The sequence below is a fragment of the Odocoileus virginianus genome, chromosome X (assembly GCF_023699985.2).
Source record: "Odocoileus virginianus isolate 20LAN1187 ecotype Illinois chromosome X, Ovbor_1.2, whole genome shotgun sequence".
Classification (NCBI taxonomy): domain Eukaryota; kingdom Metazoa; phylum Chordata; class Mammalia; order Artiodactyla; family Cervidae; genus Odocoileus; species Odocoileus virginianus.
This window is the reverse complement of record NC_069708.1, coordinates 30,344,505-30,367,567: the sequence shown is the minus strand read 5'-3', so window position 1 is coordinate 30,367,567 and position 23,063 is coordinate 30,344,505. Positions and strand designations below refer to the sequence as shown.

At 38.0% G+C, this 23,063-nt stretch overlaps 1 protein-coding gene across 2 annotated transcripts in view; it reads right to left on the bottom strand.

The window, feature by feature from the left end:
- Window positions 1-15,494, bottom strand: part of UPRT (uracil phosphoribosyltransferase homolog) — a 31,741-nt gene extending 16,247 nt beyond the window's left edge. Inside the window, exon 1 of one of the 2 annotated variants that reach the window (XM_070462015.1) lies at window positions 14,982-15,494. In XM_070462015.1, coding sequence (XP_070318116.1) covers window positions 14,982-15,358 — 377 coding nt within the window. In that variant the 5' untranslated portion in view covers window positions 15,359-15,494. The remainder of the gene's footprint in view (window positions 1-14,981) is intronic. The other variant, XM_020882477.2, reaches the window with a different exon arrangement.
- Between the last annotated feature and the right edge of the window lie 7,569 nt (window positions 15,495-23,063).

Sequence of the window (23,063 nt, the reverse complement as noted above, 5' to 3'; positions counted from 1 at the left end):
ACTATAATGAGAAACCCCTGCATGGCAGCTACAGAGTAGCCTCCACTCACTGCAACTAGAAAAAAGCCTGTACAGCAACAAAGATCCAGCACAACCAAAATAAATAAATAAATAAAACAGGCATTATTTTATGTATTGCAGTTTTCAAATAAAAATATACTATTACATCAGCACCTTTCATTTCTATAACAAGTCTTCACAACATGCTTGTCAAAGAAATAAGTCAGTGAACCACACACACACACAAAAAATACTTAAGACTACTACCCTGTTTGGTAGACCTACACAAAATTATGTAAGCAGCCAGAACACAGTTTTTCAATAGGGTAGAAAAGTCTAGATTCTTTAAGAAAAGTCTTAAAAAAATATCCAGTAATATATTTTGAGAACACACCTGAAATGTTTGTCTTTAATTTCTGATCAGTTACACATAAATATATTACAAAGAAAATTTATATTAGGTTAAATGATTGGAGTTGCTCAAATTCATTATTTTACTTTAGAATAAGACATTTTAACATATTCACACTCTCCTTAAAAATATCAGCTTCAGTTGACAACTTCTGCATGATAAACATTTCTCTACATTTCAAAAAAAGTACACGATGTGAGAACCTAATAAGAACCATCATCTCTTGATAGTTATTTGACTTCCAGTAAAATTCAAAGTCATCCCACTACAAACAGTAATTACTAACCTATACATTGCTGTTTTTGATAGACTTCAGACTCATTCCATTTACTCTGAATCAATCTAGAAATTAAATTAAAGCTAGAATACAGCAAGTTGGTTGCATTTTAAACAAAACCCACAGTGGTCTTTAATATCCACATCTAAATCCTTTACATTGTTAACACCAGAGTTTCATTAAGCAGATATTTCCTGTTAGATCAATCAAGTTGCATATAATCTCTAGGCCCCTACTTTAGACCCAACACTGGACTAAAGTATGTGGTAATAAAGATGTTTTAATGTAAACCAGATCCCAGGTCTTATTCACTCTATATACTTCATTTCAAATCATAACTCTATTCACCTCTGTCTCAAAACCATTCTTTTTTTTTTTGTTTTTGTTTTTTGACTTTGAAATTTTATTTATTCTTTTTTATTTTTTTTTTCCATTTATTTTTATTAGTTGGAGGCTAATTACTTTACATCATTGCAGTGGTTTTTGTCATACATTGAAATGAATTAGCCATGGATTTACATGTATTCCCCATCCCAGTCCCCCCTCCCACCTCCCTCTCTACCCGATCCCTCTGGGTCTTCCCAGTGCACCAGGCCAGAGCACTTGTCTCATGCACCCAACCTGGGCTGGTGATCTGTTTCACCCTAGATAATATACATGTTTCGATGCTGTTCTCTTGAAACATCCCACCCTCGCCTTCTCCCAGAGTCCACAAGTCTGTTCTATACATCTGAGTCTCTTTTTCTGTTTTGCATATAGGGTTATCATTACTATCTTTCTAAATTCCATATATATGTGTTAGTATACTGTAATGGTCTTTATCTTTCTGGCTTACTTCACTCTGTATAATGGGCTCCAGTTTCATCCATCTCATTAGAACTAATTCAAATGAATTCTTTTTAATGGCTGAGAAATATTCCATGGTGTATATGTACCACAGCTTCCTCATCCATTCATCTGCTGATGGGCATCTAGGTTGCTTCCATGTCCTGGCTATTATAAACAGTGCTGTGATGAACACTGGGGTGCACGTGTCTCTTACAGATCTGGTTTCCTCAGTGTGTATGCCCAGAAGTGGGATTGCTGGGTCATATGGCAGTTCTATTTCCAGCTTTTTAAGAAATCTCCACACTGTTTTCCATAGTGGCTGTACTAGTTTGCATTCCCACCAACAGTGTAAGAGGGTTCCCTTTTCTCCACACCCTCTCCAGCATTTATTGCTTGTAGACTTTTGGATAGCAGCCATCCTGACTGGCATGTAATGGTACCTCATTGTGGTTTTGATTTGCATTTCTCTGATAATGAGTGATGTTGAGCATCTTTTCATGTGTTTGTTAGCCATCTGTATGTCTTCTTTGGAGAAATGTATGTTTAGTTCTTTGGCCCATTTTTTGATTGGGTCATTTATTTTTCTGGAATTGAGCTGCAGGAGTTGCTTGTATATTTTTGAGATTAATCCTTTGTCTATTGCTTCGTTTGCTATTATTTTCTCCCAATCTGAGGGCTGTCTTTTCACCTTGCTTATAGTTTCCTTTGTTGTGCAAAAGCTTTTAAGTTTCATTAGGTCCCATTTGTTTATTTTTGCTTTTGTTTCTAAAATTCTGGGATGTGGGTCATAGAGGATCCTGCTGTGATTTATGTCGGAGAGTGTTTTGCCTATGTTCTCCTTTAGGAGTTTTATAGTTTCTGGTCTTACATTTAGATCTTTAATCCATTTTGAGTTTATTTTTGTGTATGGTGTTAGAAAGTGTTCTAGTTTCATTCTTTTACAGGTGGTTGACCAGTTTTCCCAGCACCACTTGTTAAAGAGGTTGTCTTTTTTCCATTGTATATCCTTGCCTCCTTTGTCGAAGATAAGGTGACCATAGGTTCATGGATTTATCTCTGGGCTTTGTATTCTGTTCCATTGATCTATATTTCTGTCTTTGTGCCAGTACCATACTGTCTTGATGACTGTGGCTTTGTAGTATAGTCTGAAGTCAGGCAGGTTGATTCCTCCAGTTCCATTCTTCTTTCTCAAGATTACTTTGGCTATTCGAGGTTCAAAACCATTCTTTAAAAAAATCTATCATACTGGAAACAAAGTTTTGAGGGATATTTTAATCATTTTGCATCTGATAACTTTCCCAAATAAAATCTAATACAAGATCATCACAAAACAACAAACACACTGACACACACCCCTGGATTATTGTATAATATATTCAAATATTTAAACAGTGATATCCAGGCGCTCATAATTCAAAGTACAGAAATCTAATTAATGTTGAGTACCTTTTAAGTTGTGTGAACTCCAAACAGGATTAATAATGCAGACCTAATCATATCTGAGAAAAGTGTCAACTTATCTTGACACTTTGCCCAACAAATGTGCCACACATCTGTAGTAACAAAATGAAAAATGAAAGCCAAAGATACCATTAAAAAAAAAAGATCTTCACAGTGAAACAACAAAAGAATGAGAATCAGGCCAGAAACCATATCCTCACTTCAATGTGGATTTGGTAAATTGGACTCTTCCCTACTTGAGACAGTGTGTAAAGCACTTTAAAGTTTCCAGAGAAGCTATAGCAATTGTATATAGTCTAAAACATGGACATCTCAAAGCAGACCCAAACCAAGATGAAATCAGGAGAAATCTCTGACCTTTCTTTCAAAATGGGCCAATAGGTATTTACTAATCATCCACAACATATGGAACTATGAGAGGAATGTTATATAATATGAAAAAATTAAGACTTCAAGTAGAGATCTCCTCTCTTCTTAGACCTCACTACTACTACTAACTACTTTTCTATTGCTGCTGCTGCTGCTACTACTACTACTACTACTACTACCACTACCACCACTAGAGGAATTCTCTAATATTTTAGAAGACATCCTCTCCTGGGGCAATTACAATTTCAATTTCTACAGCAAAAACTGTCATTTGATCACTACCTGCTACTTATCTATTCAAAATAAACTTGAAAACCTCGCCTCTTTATAAGAAAAATCATTTTAATAACTGTACACAAACACCCAAGCATACAGATTTATTTAGAAGGATTTTCTTAAACGGTCCAGAAGTAACAATAGGTAACAGTAATATACATATATTACTCCCTTTCCCACAGATCACCATTTATTAAAAGCTTCCTTGGTGCTAAGTATTAAGCATTTTTGATGCATTATCTGATCTAATCCTCACATAATCTTAACAAGTAGAGTCTGCTATTATCAATACCACTTTTTTAGTAATGAAAGTAGAGAGGCTTACAGAGGTGAAGAATTCCAAGGTTCTTCCCAGCCTGAAGCTAAGTCCCTGAATAAAGCTATTATTTATATTTTGCTATAATAAGGGAACGTTTACTAAAAAGTAACCAGTTTTTAGGTATATTTTAATGATATTTATCTCCCTGTGAATCAGACAGGCATTTACATACAATGCAAATAATGAAATCAAGATTATGGCAGCTAAATCATTAAAATGTTCCTTTAATCATTAAAATGTTCCTTTTTAAGATGGAGAAGCTACTATTATAATGTGGCTTGTAAAGAGTTTATTGTTGTTGTTGTTCACTCACTCAGTCACATCCAACTCTTCACGACCCCACGAACTGTAGCACAACAGGCTTCCCTGCCCTTCACCATCTCCCGGAGCTTGCTCAAACTCATATCCATTGAATCAGAGATGCCATCCAACCATCTCATCCTCTGTCATCCCCTTCTCCTGCCCTCAATCTTCAGCAGTATCAGGGTCTTTTCTAGCTGGTTCTTTACATCAGGTGGCCAAAGTATTGGTTTCACTTTCAGCATCAGTCCTTCTAATGAATATTCAGGATTGATTTCCTTTAGGATTGACTGGTCTGATCTCCTTACAGTCCAAGGGACTCTCAAGAGTATTCTCCAACAACACAGTTCAAAAGCATCAATTCTTCAGCACTCAGCCTTCTTTATAGTCCAACTCTCACATCCATACATGACTACTGGAAAACCATAGCTTTAACCAGACAGACCTTTGTCAGCAAAGTAATGCATGCATTTTAATATGCTGTCCAGCTTAGTCATAGCTTCCCTTCCAAGCAGTATGAGTCTTTTAATGTCATGGCTACAGTCACCATCTGCAGTGATTTTGGAGCCCCCCTCCCAAAAAAAAATAAAGTCTGTCACTGTTTCCATTGTTTCCCCATCTACTTGCCGTGAAGTGATGGGACCAGATGCCATGATCTTTGTTTTCTGAAAGTTGAGTTTTAAGCCAGCCAGCTTTTTCACTCTCCTCTTTCACTCTCATCAAGGGACTCTTTAGTTCTTCTTCGCTTTCTGCCATAAGTGTGGTGCCATCTGCATATGAGGTTTTTGATACTTCTCCTGGCAATCTTGATTTCAGCTTGTGCTTCATCAAGCCTGGCATTTCACATGATGTACTCTGCATGTAAGTTAAATAAGAGGGTGACAATATACAACCTTGACATACTCCTTTCCCAATTTGGAACCAGTCCATTGTTCCATGTCCGGTTCTAACTGTTGCTTCTTGACTTGTATGCAGGTTTTGCAGAAGGCAGGTAAGGTTCCATCTCTTTAAGAATTTTCCAGTTTGTTGTGATCCACAAAGTCAAAGGCTTTAGCGCAGTCAGTGAGGCAGAAATAGATGTTTTTCTGGAATTCTCTTGCTTTTTCTATGATATAACAGATGTTGGCAGCTTGACCTCTAGTTCCCTGCCTTTTCTAATTCCATATTGAACATCTGGAAGTTCTCAATTCATGTACTGTTGAAGCCTGGCTTGGAGAATTTTGAGCATTAATTTGCTAGCATGTGAAATGAGTGCAATTTTGTGGTAGTTTGAACACTCTTTGTCATTGCCCTTCTTTGTGAGTATAAAGGGTATATAATTAAAGTTAATATAAGAATACACCCTTTTAAAATGATTAAATTAAAATGTGACTCATAACTTAAAGAATTTAATTTAAATCAAACCCCATAAATTCAAAAAAAGATTTAAAATAAAAAAATAAATAAATCAAACCCTAGCAGTATTGAATTAGGTACTATTTTTTTAAATGAGGATTATACACAAGGATTGTCTTTAGCATTTGCTGTGGGAGAAGTTAAGTCTGGGCATAAAGTTGCCACATTTAGCAAATAAAAATACAGGACACCCAGCTAAATTTGTATTTCAGAAGTGTGTCACATACAATGTTTAGGATATATTTATACTAAGAAAAGTATTCACTGTTTATCTTAACTCAAATTTAACTGAGAGTCCTGTATTTACCGAGCAAACTAAGCTAAGGAGGAAGAACTAATTCGGACTCAATTTTAGCCCTAATATGATCTTGTTTGTTTTTGTTTAAGCAACAGGTTAAAGGGAAGTAAAAATAGTTTTTCTGGCAGGTTTAAACCGAAGGAATATTTCACTGAGAGTTAATGTTTAGTGGAAGATCCAAAAAACATAAGCTCTACTTTCATGGTGGTTGTGGTAGTTTAGTCACCAAGTCATGTCCCACTCTTGCAACCCCATGGACTATAACCTGCTAGGCTCCTCTGTCCATGGGGATTTTCCAGGCAAGAATACTGGAGTGGGTTGCCATGCTCTCTTCCCGGGGATCTTCCCAACCCAGGAATCAAACCTGCGTCTCCTACACTGCAGGTGGATTCTTTACCACTGAGCCATCAGGAATAGCAAGTTCTACTACCATAGCTATTTTGTTATGTAATTATTACAAAAAGAATAGCTCCAATGTTTGTCATGGTATGCAGATGATTTAGAAATTATTTTCCTCCTCCTCCCTTCCCCCTCAAAAAAACAAAACTCCAGTCTTGGAGCAAACCTAATCTGATGTGAAAAACAAAAGCAGACAAAAACAAAAAATAGTTTTTAGAGTGCTACTTGCCAAGTATAAGTCATCAGGATCACAGCTCTTTAGCACCTTAAGAATCTCATAAAATAGTGGCATTAATTATTTATTAATTAAACCTCAAGGCAGAGTTCAAAGTAAACATTTGAGATCAGGTAGAAAAAGTTGTTCAGTCGCTCAGTTGTGTCCAACTCTTTGTGACGCCATGAACTGCAGCACGTTAGGCTTCCCTGTCCTTCACTATTTCCCAGAGTTTGCGCAAACTCATGTCCATTGAGTTGGTGATGCCATCCAACCATCTCATCCTCTGTCGTCCCCTTCTCCTCCTGCCTTCTATCTTTCCCAGCATCAGAGTCTTTTCCAGCATTGGAAAATACAACAGAGACATGTATAAAGAAGCAACACCCTCACTCCTGGCCTTAAGCCAGTTAGAAAATTCACACAGAAAACCAAAATCATGTGCATGATTTAAATAACTTGTAGGTCACAGAGTTTTCTGTGACTGATTTTTGGTTTTGTACAAGCTGAAGGGGTTCTGAACTTTCTTCAGTCTCAAGGTGATGCCAGGCCAGGCTCTCTAGGCTGGCTCTGTGCAATTTAGAATCCCTGGTTCAGCCTACACCCCACAACCAAAACCAGCCAAATCACGATGCAAGGGAGAATAGCCATTCTCCCATGGTCAGTGGCCCAGACTGATTACAGCACAAGCACCTATGGTATCTGAAAAGCTACAAGTGCTCAGATTCCACCCAACTACTATTCAACTCTAAGGATGGTTCCAAAGGAAAAAAAAAAAAAAAAAAGACGCCTCAAGCAATTCAAATGAACAGCTTTGGTTAAGAACATTACCAAATGACTCAAATCACATCAAGCTGCCTTCATATTATGGCTGCACAGGATGTTCATTCATCCTGAAGTTAACTGTCTTCCCATCAGGTGACTAAAAAAATCCACAAGGCTGAGTGCGCTCCTTCTTTAGTGCTATCTCATGGACTTAAATAAGATTGTTCAACTTTCATTCAAGCTGCCTGCTGCCATGGCAAAATCCCTTTGAGGGCAAATATACAAGAAACATGCAATAGTTCATGAAACAGCTTTACTTTAATGTTTCAGGAGACAAAAGAAAACCAACAACAACAATAACGGCGGGGGTGGTGGTGACCTTTTAAATACACTGCACTACCTTATATATGAAGTCATGAATTATGTTCAAGTGAACTGTGCATTACACTCAGATTTTGCTGCTTTTACTATATAAAGTAGGCAGAAAGGGAAGGATGTGTGGTTTAAATCCATTGCATCAACAAAAACTGTAAATGAAGCAGTTGTTTCTGAGTTCACCAGTGACATCTGTGTGACTTGAGTAAATTATCTGATCATTTGATATTTAGATTACTGGATACTCAGAAAACAATTTCTTTGAAATTCAATAATACAACCAACATATTATGGTGAAAATATTGTGCAGTTCAAAAAACTAAACACATTTAAAATCAGTGCAATGTTCTCAATCTTGCCTGCTTTATGTATTTACAACATGCAGTCCTCTTACTCAACTCCATTTCTCCATGCCAAAATCAATTTAGAAAGCAATTCCTTCACTAAATAGATACTAAGGACGAGGAACAATAAAAGGAATAACAAGTACTCCAATGGCTTCTATCATGAGACAGTTCCATAGTGCACATACATAATGTCACATCAAAATAGAGGAAAGCATAAGGGTCCAAGGAAGACAGACTGTGATAGGTACGACAACTATACCCATGTAAATATAGCTGCTTTAACCACCAGCACTCTATACCAGTCCCCCAAAGGGGATGAAACAACAGGTCCTGTTTGTGTGAGAGGATACCAATTATTGAAGATAAAGGAACAGAGGCCTCTATTAACAAACAAATTTGAGTAACAAAAACAAAACTAACTGTCTCCATCCTAAATAACTAAGCATCAAACCAGTTCATTTCAGACGCTCAGTCGTGTCCAACTCTTTACGACCCCATGGACTGCAGCATGACAGGCTTCCAAGTCAATTAGTTATCAAAATTAGCATCAATTAATTATCAAAAATTGTAGTGAGTTTTTCTATTCTGTATCATAGCAGGATAAAAATTATCTAGGCTCTCTCCATGGTTTTTGTTTTTTTTTTTTTTTTAATAAGGATGTGAGTTCTGTATTTTGGAGATTAATCCCTTGTTGATTACTTTGTTGAAAATATTTTCTCCCATTCTGGGGGTTGTCTTTCATTTTGTTTACAGTTACCTTTGCTATACAAAAGGGTTTTTTTTGTAATTTATTTTTTAATTGAAGGATAATTGCTTTACAGAATTTTGTTGGTTTCCACCAAACATCAAGATGAATCAGCCATATGTCCCACCTCTTGGACCTCCCTCCCATCTCCTCTCCTCATCCCACCCCTCTAGGTTGTTACAGAGCCCTGGTTTGAGTTTCCTGAGTCATACAGCAAATTCCCATTGGCTATCTATTTTACATATGGTAATATAAGTTTCCATGTTACTTTCTCTATACATCCCACCCTCTCCTTCCTCCCCCAGCCTCCATGTTCATAAGTCTGTTCTCTATGTGTTTCCATCGCTGCCCTGCAAATAATTTCATCAGTACCAAGACCTAAATATAAGACCAGAAACTATGAAACTCTTAGAGGAAAACACTGGCAGAACACTCAATGACATAAATCAAAGCAAGATCTTCTAGGACCCACCACCTAGAGTAAAGGAAATGAAAACAAAAATAAATAATTGGGACCTAATTAAACTTAAAAGCTTTTGCACAGCAAAGGAAACTGTAAACAAGGTGAAAAGACAACCCTCAGAATGGGAGAAAACAACAGCAAATGAAACAACTGACAAAAGATTAATTTCCAAAATATACAAGCAGTTCATACAAGTCAATAACAGAAAAACAAACAACCCAATCAAAAAGTGGGGAAAAGACCTTAACAGACATTTCTCCAAAGACACACAGATGGCTAACAAACACATGAGAAGATGCTCACCATCACTCATTATTAGAGAAATGCTAATCAAAACTTCAATGAGCTATCACCTGATACAGGTCAGAATGGCCATTATCAAAAAGTCTACAAACAGCAAATCCTGGAGAGGGTGTGGAGAAAATGGAACTCTCTTGCACTGTTGGTAGGAATGTAAATTGATACAGCCACCATGGAAGAAGATACGGAGATTCCTTAAAAAAAAAAAAAAACTAGGAAAAAAACCACTATTAGTTCAATCGCTCAGTCGTGTCCGACTCTTTGTGACCCCATGGACTGCAGCACGCCAGGCCTTCCCGTTCACCACCAACTCCTGGAGTTTACTCAAATTCACGTCCATTGAGTCGGTGATGCCATCCAACCATCTCATTCTCTGTCATCCCTTTCTCCTGCCTTCAATCTTTCCCACCATCAGGGTCTTTTCAAATGAGTCAGCTCGTCACATCAGGTGGCCAAAGTATTGGAGTTTCAGCTTCAGTCCTTCCAATGAATATTCAGGACTGATTTCCTTTAGGATGGACTGGTTGGATCTCCTTGTAGTGCAAGGGACTCTCAAGAGTCTTCTCCAACATCACAGTTCAAAAGCATCAGTTCTTCCGCATTCAACTTTCTTTATAATCCAACTCTCACATTCATACATGACTACTGGGAAAACCATAGCCTTAACTAGATGGACCTTTGTTGGCAAAGTAATGCCTGCTTTTTAATATGCTGTCTAGGTTGGTCATAACTTTCCTTCCAAGGAGCAAGTGTCTTTTCATTTCATGGCTGCAGTCACCATCTTCAGTGATATTGGAGCTCAAAAAAATAAAGTCTGACACTGTTTCCACTGTTTCTCCATCTATTTGCCTTGAAGTGATGGGACCAGATGCCATGATCTTTGTTTTCTGAATGTTGAGCTTTAAGCCAACTTTTTCACTCTCCTCTTTCACTTTCATCAAGAAGCTCTTTAGTTCCTCTTCACTTTCTGCCATAAAGGTGGTGTTATCTGCATATCTAAGGTTATTGATATTTCTCCCAGCAATCTTAATTCCAGCTTGTGCTTCATCCAGCCCAGCATTTCAGTGTGATGTACTCTGCATATAAGTTAAATAAGCTGGGTGACAATGTACAGCCTTGACATACTCTTTTTCCTATTTGGAACCAGTCTGTTGTTCCATGGCCAGTTCTAACTGTTGCTTCCTGACCTGCATACAGATTTCTCAAGAGGCAGGCCAGGTGGTCTGATATTCCCATCTCTTTTGGAATTTTCCACAGTTTATTGTGATCCACATAGTCAAAGGCTTTGGCATAGTCAGTAAAGCAGAAATAGATGTTTTTCTGGAACTCTCTTGCTTTTTGGATGATCCAGCGGATGTTGGCAATTTGATCTCTGGTTCCTCTGCCTTTTCTAAAACCAGCTTGAACATCTGGAAGTTCACAGTTCATGCATTGCTGAAACCTGGCTTGGAGAATTTTGAGCATTACTTTACTAGCATGTAAGATGAGTGCAATTGTGTGGTACTGTGAGCATTCTTTGGAATTGCATTTCTTTGGGATTGGAATGAAAACTGACCTTTTCCAGTCCTGTGGCCACTGCTGAGTTTTCCAAATTTGCTGGCATATTGAGTGCAGTGCTTTCACAGCATCATCTTTTAGGATTTGAAATAGCTCAACTGGAATTCCATCACCTCCACTAGCTTTGTTCATAGTAATGCTTTCTAAGGCCCACTTGACTTCACATCCCAGGATGTCTGGCTCTAGGTGAGTGACCATACCACTGTTATTATCTGGGTCATGAAGACCTTTTTTGTATAGTTCTTCTGTGTATTTTTGCCACCTCTTCTTAATATCTTCTGCTTCTGTTAGGTCCATACCATTTCTGTCCTTTATTGAGCCCATATAACCCATCAATCGCACTCCTAGGCATATACCCTCAGGAAACCAAAATTGAAAAAGATACATGTACCCCAATGTTCACTGCAGCACTGTTTACAATAGCTAGAACATGGTAGCAACCTAGATGTCCATCGACAGACGAATGGATAAAGAAGCTGAGGTACGTATATACAATGGAATATTACTCAGCCATAAAAAGGGATGCATTTGAGTCAGTTCTTATGAGGTGGATAAACCTAGAGCCTATTTTAGAGTGAAGTAAGTCAGCAAGAGAAAGATAAATATCGTATATTAATGTATATATGGAATGTAGAAAGATGATACTGATGAGAGTATTTGCAGGGCAACAGTGGAAACACAGACATAGTGCTTTTTAAAAAAATTCTTTTAACTGAAGGATAATTGCTTTACAGATATGCAAAGCTTTCAAATTTAATTAAGTCCCATTTGTTTATTTCTGTTTTTATTTTCATTACTTGAGGAGATGGGTCAAAAAAAATCTTGCTGCATAACTTAGAGTATTCTGCCTATATTTTCCTATAAGAGTTTCACAGTGTCCAGCCTTACATTTAGGTCTTTAATCTATTTTGAGTTTATCTTTGTGCATGGTGTTATGGAGTATTCTAATTTCATTCTTTAACATGGAGCAGTAGAGTTTTCCTAGCACCACTTACTGAAAAAACTGTCTTTTCTCCACTGTATAATCTTGCCTCCTTTGTCATAGGTTAGGTGACCACTGGTGCAAGAGTTTATCTCTGCACTTTCTATTCTGTTCCATTGATCTATATTTCTGTTTTTGTACCAGTACCATAATGCCCTGATTACTGCAGCTTTGAATATTTGCAAAGCAGAAATAGAGACACAGATGTAGAGAACAAGCTTATCAATACCAAGTGGGGAAGGGAGGTTGGGAGAAATTCGGAGACTGGGATTGACATTGACATTTATACACTACTATGTACAAAATAGATAATTAATGAGAACCTACTATATAGCACAAGGAACTCTACTCAATGCCCTGTGGTGACCTAAATAAGAAGAAAAACTAAAAAAAAGGGATATAAGTATATGTATAACTGACTCATATTGTGGTACAGTAGAAACTAATGCAACATTGTAAAGCAATTATACTCCAACAAAAAGTTTTTAAAAAGAATGTGAATTCTACATACAGTTAAATTCCCTATACTGTCTCCCAATAGCTGAAAAAAACCAGCACCTATTCAATCTGAACCATGCACAAATCTAAACATGAAGGCTTAAAATGCCTCAAATGCACATGAAGGCTTAAAATGCCTCAAATGCACATAGCTCTTCAGAATTTATAACAAATGTTCAAAGACAGTATCTTGTTTTAGCCTCCTTGGAGTTTCATACTATGAACATATTCATTTTACAAATAATACAGCTGAAGCACGGAGATGCTAAACATCTTTCCCTAAGATCACTCTGGATCCTGCTGTCTCCTTCCCAACTCAGAAGAAAAAAAATTTTGCTTATGCCCAGGTTTACTATATCACCTGGGCTTTTCTGAGTAATGAAGTAAAATCAGGTATTGATACTGTCACATAGTCATATATGAATGCTGAATGCCATGCCCTCTCCAAGTTTTATAAAAATTGTGTGTGAAATCTGATGAAAGCAAAGGAATCCTCATCCCATATAAAGACACATGTTCAAATGTTCATAGTAGCATTATTCATATTAGCCAAAAAATGGAAACCAAACCACCCAAAGGTTCATCACCTGATGAATGGATAAACAAAATGTGGTATATACATAATAGTGAAATATTACTCAGCCAAAAAGAAATAGTGTACTGATAGAAGATGGGTGAAGCTTGAAAACACCAGGCTAAATAAAAGAAACTAGTCATAAAAGGCCACATGTTGTATGATTCCATTTACATGAAATGTCCAGAATAGGCACATCAATAGAGACAGAAAGTAGTTGAGTGATTGTCGAGGGTTCTTGGTAGGCTGGAGGGAAATGGGGAGTGACTGTTCATGGGTATGGGCTTTCTTACTGAGGTGATAAAAACATTCTAAAATTTAATGTGGTGATGGCTACAAAGCAATGAGCATACTTTAAACCCATTGGATTGTACACTTTAAAAGGTGTACTGTATGTACATAAATATAGCTCAATAAAGATGCCATTTAAAAAAATTACAAACAGACATACAAAGAACATTTGCCAGATAATTTCTGAAGGTTTGTTAAAGCCCTGAAGCCCATCTACAGGTGCAACACAAGGTCCAAGACAGCACAGGTCCAAGATACAAGGTCAGTAACTCTTGCTCTAAAGAAACAAGAATCATCCTATTTTCCTTTTTACAGATAAGTTTTATTTCAGTTCCCCCTGCCACAACTGCCAAATCTATGCCTCCTACTTTTTAAGATCACTACTTCATTAGTTCACAAGACCACAATTTTCAACACTGATTAATTAAAAACAGTTAAATAGTATACTTTCACAAATATAACTTTAAGAGCTACAAAGAACTTTTAGTAATTGAGTGACAATTGCTTGAAAGACACAGCTGGAATTCAAACATGTAAAAGATAAGATTTCTGCCCTCAAGGAGCTTAAAACTGAATAAGTGAGATTAGAGCAAAACAACAGCATACAAACAGATGGTGAATCTTGCATTAAAAAGGCCAGGAAAGATTAGCAAGAAGAATGATTGAAGGAAAGCTTCTTGGCAGAGGCAGGCATTTAATGTTGAAGAATAGGTAGGATTTGAACACAGAGAGGAAAAGTAAAGAGAATTCCAGGTGCGAGCAGAAGTTGGGATGTTTCAGAACTGTTCCTAGGAACCATGAAGAAGGGCCTTAATGTTCATCTAAGTATCCTGACTTTATTTGGTAGGCTCGGAGAAACCAAAGAAGGCTGCTGTAAATCCATGGCTGATTCATGTCAATGTATGGCAAAAACCACTACAGTATTGTAAAGTAATTAGCCTCCAACTAATAAAAATAAATGGAAAAAAAATTTAAAAATTTAAAAAAATAAAAAAAAGAAGGCTGCTGAGTAGGGCAGTTAGCTAATCAAAGCAGTATATTAAGAAGATTAAATGTTCAGTCATTCGGGGGAACATGCAGAAGAAAGAAAAACTGGAGACAAGGAAACAATTTGGGAGTCTGTTAAACGATATGAAGTGAAAGAGCTATGCCATCTGCCCTGTATCTGCTAAACGTGGTAAACCCATAACCCAGAAATTGTTGCTGCCCACGTGAAGAGGCACAGAACAGATAGCACGTTCACCTGATTCGAATGAATGAGGAATCCAGTCATTCGAATGACTGAGGAATGACTCGAGACAAAGAGGAAACCGGAGGTTATCTAAAATGCTTCCTCCCTACACAAAGCGACGTTAAGCACCGGTACTGGGAAAGGGTAGAAGGCCTGTGTCATGTGACACCGCACCTCAAAGAAAAGGCCCTGCCCAGATCCCAACAGACCAGCTTCCCAACGCCAAGAACCTTAGCCAATTTTATTTCCAATCCCCGCCCACCGCCGCGAGACCCTCCACCTCCCCTACCCCTTACGCTCTGGCTTACTTGTCCCGGATGATAGTCTGCAGCTCCCGGATCTGATCATTCATTGGCAGGAGCTTAAGCTGCGCCCCGATCTGCCGGGAGATTTCGCAGTCCCCTAGGAGGGAATCGCTGGCTGGAGCGTCATAGTTGCCAGTGCCACCGTTGTTTTCTGGATTGAGGGTGGCGCCGCCGGAGACCTGAGAGTCCCACTCAGCCGGTACGCTAGAATTGGCGTGCCCGCTGAGGAGAGTCAGCTTGGCCGCGGAGTCGCTGTTTCCCTCAGCGTGGGCCGGGATCAGGTCTCCAGATTGCTGCGGCTCAGGGTTTTGGGTCGAGGAAGAGTTTACTTGCTGATTCTGACAGAGCATGGAGTCCGGACACCGTAACTCCGTGGCCATACACCAATCCCCGGGCTGTCCCCGCAGCTACCGATCCCTACGGATAAAGAAGAGCACGGAGAAACGGTCAAAGCTCCTGTGCTCTCCCAACCATCTCGCAACCTCTAACCCCCTCTGCCCTCTCAACCCCTGGCTTCCGCCCTTCCCTTTTGTACTCTACGTCCAGGCTCCGCCCAAACCAGACGTACGGGCCCGCTTAAACTCCTGATTGGCTTTGCTCCCTGCCGCTCTGCAGCACACCGCTCGTTAACCCTTTGCATCACCCTGGTTGCTTGACCGAACCTGACAAACGGGTGAGGCTAGGGAACTTTGGTTCTCGGATCTTCTGGGAGCTCGTAGGGATTCTGCATACAGAATTTGAGTGAGTGATAGAACCAGGAAAAAACTAGGAGTGGAGGGTGATAAAATGGTGACACACAGAGGCCCACGTTTTCAGAATTTGTGTCTTGCCAGAAAAGTTAAACTTAAGGAACTGCTGTAATCTACTGTAAACTTGCCTGTGTAACACAAAAAGACATTAGAAGTCTAGCAGCCAACTGAAGAGCCAGCCCTCTACTAGACTGTTCTACCAGCTGCAGCTTCCCAAGCTTGCTTGGCTGCTAGAGCTTTCCTTATCTTTATTGATTGAGCCCTATACTGTACAGTTACCATGGGAATTCTAACAGCATTTCAGGTCCACTACCGCTTTGTTTCTTTTAAATATCTGGAAAGATTTTTTTAGCGTGCAGTCTCAGTATAAAGGCTTGAGGTAATGTCTAGGACAGTATTTTTCAACTCCTTTGTGTATTAGAGCAATTGTAAAGTTTGTTCAAATGCAGATTGTTATGACTTACCTTTAAAATTCTGATTCAGTAGATCTGAGGTGGGACCCAAGAATCTTTATTTTTCAAATGTAACCCAGAAATTCTGATTTTTTTTTTAAAGCAGTACTTTTTGAGAGCAGGTGACTTACTGGCTCCCTTTGTAAGGAGCTACAACCTGAAAGTCAGTAACCTACTAATTCTACTAAAAAATTACTGAGCAGTATTTAACAAGTTCCCTTCGGTCTCTGGATTTGACTTTGCTCATCTATAAGTGAGATGCAGTAACTATTTGACCCCTAAATGTTCTTCCAATTTTGACATTCTATAATTCTATTTTGCCCTCCAAAAGCCAATTCTTAAAATTCCTTGTTCCACACAGTAGCATAACCAGCATATGCAGAGATTCAAACAAATATGATTAATGGATAACAGGAATATCAAGGCCTTTGGTGAGATTTGAGTATTGATCTGGCTCTCTTTTCCATTTTCTCTTTGTTTGGTTGTTCTTTCTCTACTGGTATTAATGGAATTTTTCGCCCTTTTTGTCTCCCATTTTCTCGGCTTTGTGTCTGACCCTCTAAGTCAGTACACTATTGGTTGTAATTATAGACAGCTTAAGTTTAATTGGATGAAAATTGCAGCCCTGTACTATAATCCCATTCCTTTTTGAAAGTCTGTGCATCTTTTCTCCTAGCACAGAGTATGACTCAAAGGTTCTCTGGATTTAAAAACTGAATCTGCTAACTTGAAGTGGGCAGAAGCAATTAAATGGCTACTTTGCCAATGAGTACTCCAATGGAAAACATGGAAATATACTATTTTTTATTACTGATAATTTAAACACAGTACTGTGAGACATCGACCAAAACTGTACTGAAGTCATTTTGTTTAGTGTCACATCAGGCAAATGACTTTGTTCTCAGTGCCACAGACTATGAATTAGAGCAGTACAACCACTGTTGTACTTGTGTTTCTTGTGTTTTCACTCTTTTAGGAAACAGCTATTTGTATACTTACCTGTACTAACCAATAATCATTAGCAAATCTATTTATTTAGTCAGTTTAATTATTTAAGATGCTATTGAAGTAAAATTCACTAATGATTTATGAGAACACCTTAAATTTGGTGGTTTATAGTCAATAAAGAGCTTCTATACATTCTCTTTTAATTCTCAAAAAAAGTTTGAGGATTATCAAGCCTTGTTTATAGATGATATCTATGTAATTCTTTTTCCTAAAGTGATTTCTCCAAAGTCACATAAAATAGAGTAGAGTCAAGACAGTCTTTTCAACTTAAATCCAGTCTTTTTTTACACACACCTACAGATTCATGAAATCATTCCATTAACAAAAGTGGTTGAGTCCTTCCTATTTGCCAGGAATGTTTCTAGGTGCTGGAACACATACAAAGAAAAATGGATGAAGATCTTAGAATTCTCTGTGGTTGTAGAGGTCATAGACATAGTGGGTAGTATGGATCTTTGAAAACCAAAGGATAATAATAAGCAGCAAAGAAGCCTACACCAAAGATACTAACAGCAAAATTGACAGATGTGAATATAGTGCTTCTGTTTCCCACTTTTTGATGGAAATATACAGCCAGATAAAGAAAAAGCAGGAAAAGTCTCCTGTAATAATTGAGATGACTGTAAACTTCATTTTAGGTTTGAGTTATAAATTTGAGATGAGCCCTAAAAAGTTTGGGAAGCAATAAACCAACTGCATGTATCAGTAGACATCCTTCACATGCATCTACATAGTGTTGTTCAGCCACCCAATTATGTCCGACTCTTTGCAACTGCATGGACTGCAGCATACCAGGCCTCCCTGTCCCTCACCATCTCCCGAAGTTTGCCCAAGGTCATGTCCAATGCATCAGTGATGCCATCCAACCATCTCATCCTCTGATGCCCTCTTCTTCTGCCCTCAATCTTTCCTAGCATCAGGGATTTTTCCAACATGTCTGCTGTTCACATCAGATGACCAAAATACTAGAGTTTCAGCTTCAGCATCAGTCCTTCAAACAAGTATTCAGGGTTGATTTTCCTTAAGATTGACTGGTTTGATCTCCTTGTTGTCCAAGGGACTTTCAGGAGTCTTCTCTAGCACCACAGTTCAAAGGCATCAATTCTTCTGACACCCCACTTAACGGTCCAGCTCTCACAACCATACATGACCACTGGGAAGACCATAGCCTTGACTATATGCACCTTTGTCAGCAGAGTAATGTCTCTGCTTTTCAATACACTGTCTAGGTTCGTCATAGCTTTCCTGCCAAGAAGCAAACATCTGATTTCACAACCACAGTCACCATCTGCAGTGATTTTAGAGCCCAAGAAGAGGAAATCTGTCACGATTTCAACTTTTCCCCCTCTATTTGCCATGAAGTAATGGGGCAGGATGCCATGTTCTCAATGTTGGGTTTTTTTTCTTAATATTTAGTTTTGAGCCAGGTTTTTTACTCTCCTCCTTCACTCTCATCAAGAAGTTCTTTAGTTCCTTTTTGCTTTCAGCCATTAGAGTGGTATCATCCATATATCTGCGATTGTTGATGTTTCTACCGCATATCTTGATCCCAGCTTGTAACATCCAGCCCAGCATTTCTCATGATGTGCTCAGCATATAGATTAAACAAACATGGTGACAGCAGACAGCCTGATCATACTCTTTTCTCAATATTGAACCAATCAGTTGTTCAATATAGGGTTCTTACTGTTCCTTCTTGACAGGTTTCTCAGGAGATAGGTAAGATGGTCTGATATTCCCATCTCTTTAAGAGCTTTCCATAGTTTATTATGATCCACAGTCAAAGGTTTTGGCATAGTCAATGAAACAGAGGTAGATATTTTTTCTAGAATTCCATAGCTTTCTCTATAATCCAGAAAATGTTGGCAATTTGCTCTCTGGTTCTGTCTTCCTTTTCTAAACTCAGTTTGGACATCTGGATGTTCTTGGTTCACATAATGCTGAAGCCTAGCATGCAAGATTTTAAACATGACCTTACTAACATGGGAGATGAGTGCAATTGTCCAATGGTTAGCACATTTTTTAGTACTACCCTTCTTGGTAATTTGGATGAGGATTGACCTTTTCCAGTCCTGTGGCTACTGCTGGGTCTTCCTTATTTGCTGACATATTGAGTGCAACACCTTGATGACATCATCCTTTAGGGTTTTGAATAGTTCTACTGGAATTCCATTGCATCCACTAGCTTTATTAACAGCAGTGCTTCCTAAGGCCCACTTGACTTCGCTCTCCAGAATGTCTGGCTCTGGGTGGCTGACCACACCATTGTAGTAATCCAGTTCATTTAGATCTTTTTTGTACAGTTCTTTCATGTATTCTTTCCATCTCTTCTTGATCTCTTCAGTGTTGACTAGTCTCTACGATTTTTTGTCCTTTATTGTGCCCATCTTTAAGCAAAATATTCCATTGATATCTCCAGTTTTCTTGAAGTGATCTCTAGTCTTTCCCCTTCTGCTGTTTTCTTCTAGTTTTATACACTGTCCATTGAAGAAGTCCTTCTTGTCTCTCCAAGCTGTTCTTTCGAAATCTGCATTTAGTTGAGCATACGTTTTTCTTTCTCCCTTGCTTTTTGCTTCTCTTCTTTCTTTAGCTATTTGTAAGGCCTCTTCAGATAACCACTTTGCCTTCTTGCTCTTCATTTTCTTTGGGATGGTTTTGTTCTCTGCCTCCTGTACAAAATTATGAACCTCGGTCCTTAGTTCTTCAGGCACACCGTTTACAAGTTCTAATCCCTTGAATCTATTCAATACCTCTACTGCATATTCATAGGGGATTTGATTTAAGTCATACTTGGCCGGCCTAGTGGTTTCCATGCTTTCTTTAGTTTAAGCCTGAATTTTGCTTTGAGAAGCTGATGATCTGAGCCACAGTCAGCTCCAGGTCTTGTTTTGTTTTGTTTTGTTTTTTTGCTTACTGTATACAGCTTCTGCATCTTTAGCTACAAAGAAGGTAATCAATTTGATTTTGGTATTGACTGTTTGGTGATATCCATGTATAAAGTCATCTCTTGTGTTGCTGGAAAAGGATATTTGATATGACCAGTGCATTCTCTTGGCAGAATTCAGTTAGCCATTGCCCTGCTTCAATTTGTTCTCCAAGGCCAAACTTGCCTGTTACTCCAGGTATCTCTTGACTTCCTATTTGTGCAGTCCAATTCTCAATGATAAATAGAACATCTCTTTTTGATGTTAGTTCTAGGAGATCTTCTAGGTCTTCATAGGACTGATCAACTTCAGCTTCTTTGGCATTGGTGGTAGGATCATAGACTTGGATTACTGTGATGTTGAATGGCTTTCCTTGGAAATGAACTGACATCATCCTGTCATGTTTGAGTTTGCACCCAAGTACTGCATTTCAGACTCTTATTGATTATGAGGGCTACTCCATTTCTTGTATGGGATTCTTGCCCACAGTAGTAGATATAATGGTCTTCTGAATTTGCCCATTCCCGTCCATTTTAGTTCACTGATTCCTCAGATGTTGATGTTTATTCTTTTGAGTTATAAATTTGAGATGAGCCCTAAGTGTGCCTCTCTTGTGGCTCAGCTGGTAAAGAATCTGCCTGCAATATGGGAGACCTTGGTTCAATCCCTGGGATGGGAAGATCCCCTGGAGAAGGGAAAGGCTACCCACTCCAGTATTCCGGCCTGGAGAATTCCATGGACTGCATAGTCCATGGGGTCGCAAAGAGTCAGACATATCTGAGCAACTTTCACTTTCACTAAAAAGTACAGGAAGCAGTTAACCAATTGCATATATCAGTGGATATCCTTCACATGCATATACATACTACCTATACAGAACACTTTTATATAGGTTATCTCATTCAACATTGTGAAACAGTTAGACTCTGTATGATAATTCCTGTTTTACAGGTGAGAAAATTGAAACTTAGGAACCTAATTTATAGCCACATGAAAGTAGTAAAGTTGAGAGAAGGCAGAAGAGTTAATTTATTATTAAATTATTAACTCTACTTTCCATGCAATATGCTTTGGTTATCTCTTTTAAGCCTTTCAACAACCTTAGGAAGCAGACTCTATTTTGTTATCCCCATTTTATAGATAGAAAAACAGATGTAATGAGATTAACTTGATAATGTCACAAAGGTGATAGATAAAGTGCAGGAAACAAGATTGGAGCCTAAGTGAGATCAAGTCAATTTGTTTCTAGAGTCCAGGTCCTTAGATTAATCCACATTGTAGTCATCTCCTATAGTAGAGACTCATCCAGATTATATTCCTCTGTCTCACCTGCAATACCAGATTTGACCTGTGGACCAAAAATCATACTTTATGACTGAGCTGCGTAACTCTGATACAATTTTCTATTAATGCTTAGTATTCTGATGAATTCTTTGGCAATTCTTTTGTGCCATAAACTCAACAGTTCTTTAATTCAAGTTGAATTGGTTATGCTTATTAACATTGCATTGTAATTTTAAATTTCTTGTGAAAAAAATCTATTAATTAAAAGGATAACCGTTCTGAACAAATAGTTTGATTCACTTTTATTTCCAACTGAATAGCTGTATCACCTTTCAGATGTACACCTTGACTTCATTCTGTTGTTTCCAATGACCTCAAAATTTCTACTTGGATATTTTTCAGATATATATCTTATCTTCTTGACTATTTACTCCCCATTCTTCCATTATTTTTGAATGACTTTTCAAATACATATTGCCAGCCTTATGAAGTTAGTTTACTTGTGAGTATAAAACCCCTCCTGTAAATCTTAAACAAGTCCTGGAAGATCTGTGGGGGCAAGAAAGGCAGGTCTTGTATTAAAAAAATTATACCATCTTGTATAAAAGAGTATACCTTGTATAAAAAGTGTAAAAGAGACCTATAAAATGATATATTAAGAACTGAGATGCCTCCCTTAGTGTTTTGTTGATTTTTTTTTATTGGCATGTTTTGATTCCATTCTATTTTTCTTTCATGTAAATTCTAGAGATATTTATGTTTTGTGGTTACCTTGTGAGTTATATAAGATATCTTATAACAGCCTAACTTATTAATAACTTAAGTTCAGTCATAGACAAAAGCCATATGCTTTTACTTCTCTCGCACTTTGTTGTCACAATTTACATTCTTTCCTATGTGTATCTTTAAACATTTTAGTTATAGCTATTTAAAATGATTTTTTAAATTCCACTTTTAATTGACAACATACAGTATTTGTTTTTCTCTGTCTGACTTACTTCACTAAGCATAATACCCTCCAGGTCCATCCATATTGTTACAAATGGCAAAATTTCATTCTCTTTTATGGCTGAGTGACTTTCCATTGTATATACACCACATCTTTATATGTTCCTCTGTTTTGATGGATACTTAGGTTGCTTCTATATCTTGTCAATAGCATTTTCTTATAAGGTAGGTCGAGTGGTGATGAATTTCCTTGACTTTTGTTTGTGAAAATATCTCTCTATTTTTGAGGAACAGTTTTACTGGGAATGGTATTCTTGGCATTTTTTTTTTCTTTCAGTACTTAGAATAGGTCGTCCTACACCATTCTTGTCTTCATGGTTTCTGCTGAGAAAATTGATTGATTGTTTCATGGAGATTCCATTGTATATTGCCAGTGACTTTTCTCTTGATACTACCAAAAAATTCTTTGTTTTTTTTTCTTTCAATATAAATTTATTTATTTTAATTGGAGGCTAATTACTTTACAATATTGTAGTGGTTTGACATACATTGACATGAATCCACAATGGGTGTACATGTGTTCCCCATCCTGAAACCCCTCCTTCCTCCTTTCCCATCCATCCCTGTGGGTCATCCCAGTGCAACAGCCCAGAGCACAATGTATCATGCATCGAACCTGGACTGGGGATGGGTTTCAAATATGATAATATGCATGTTTAA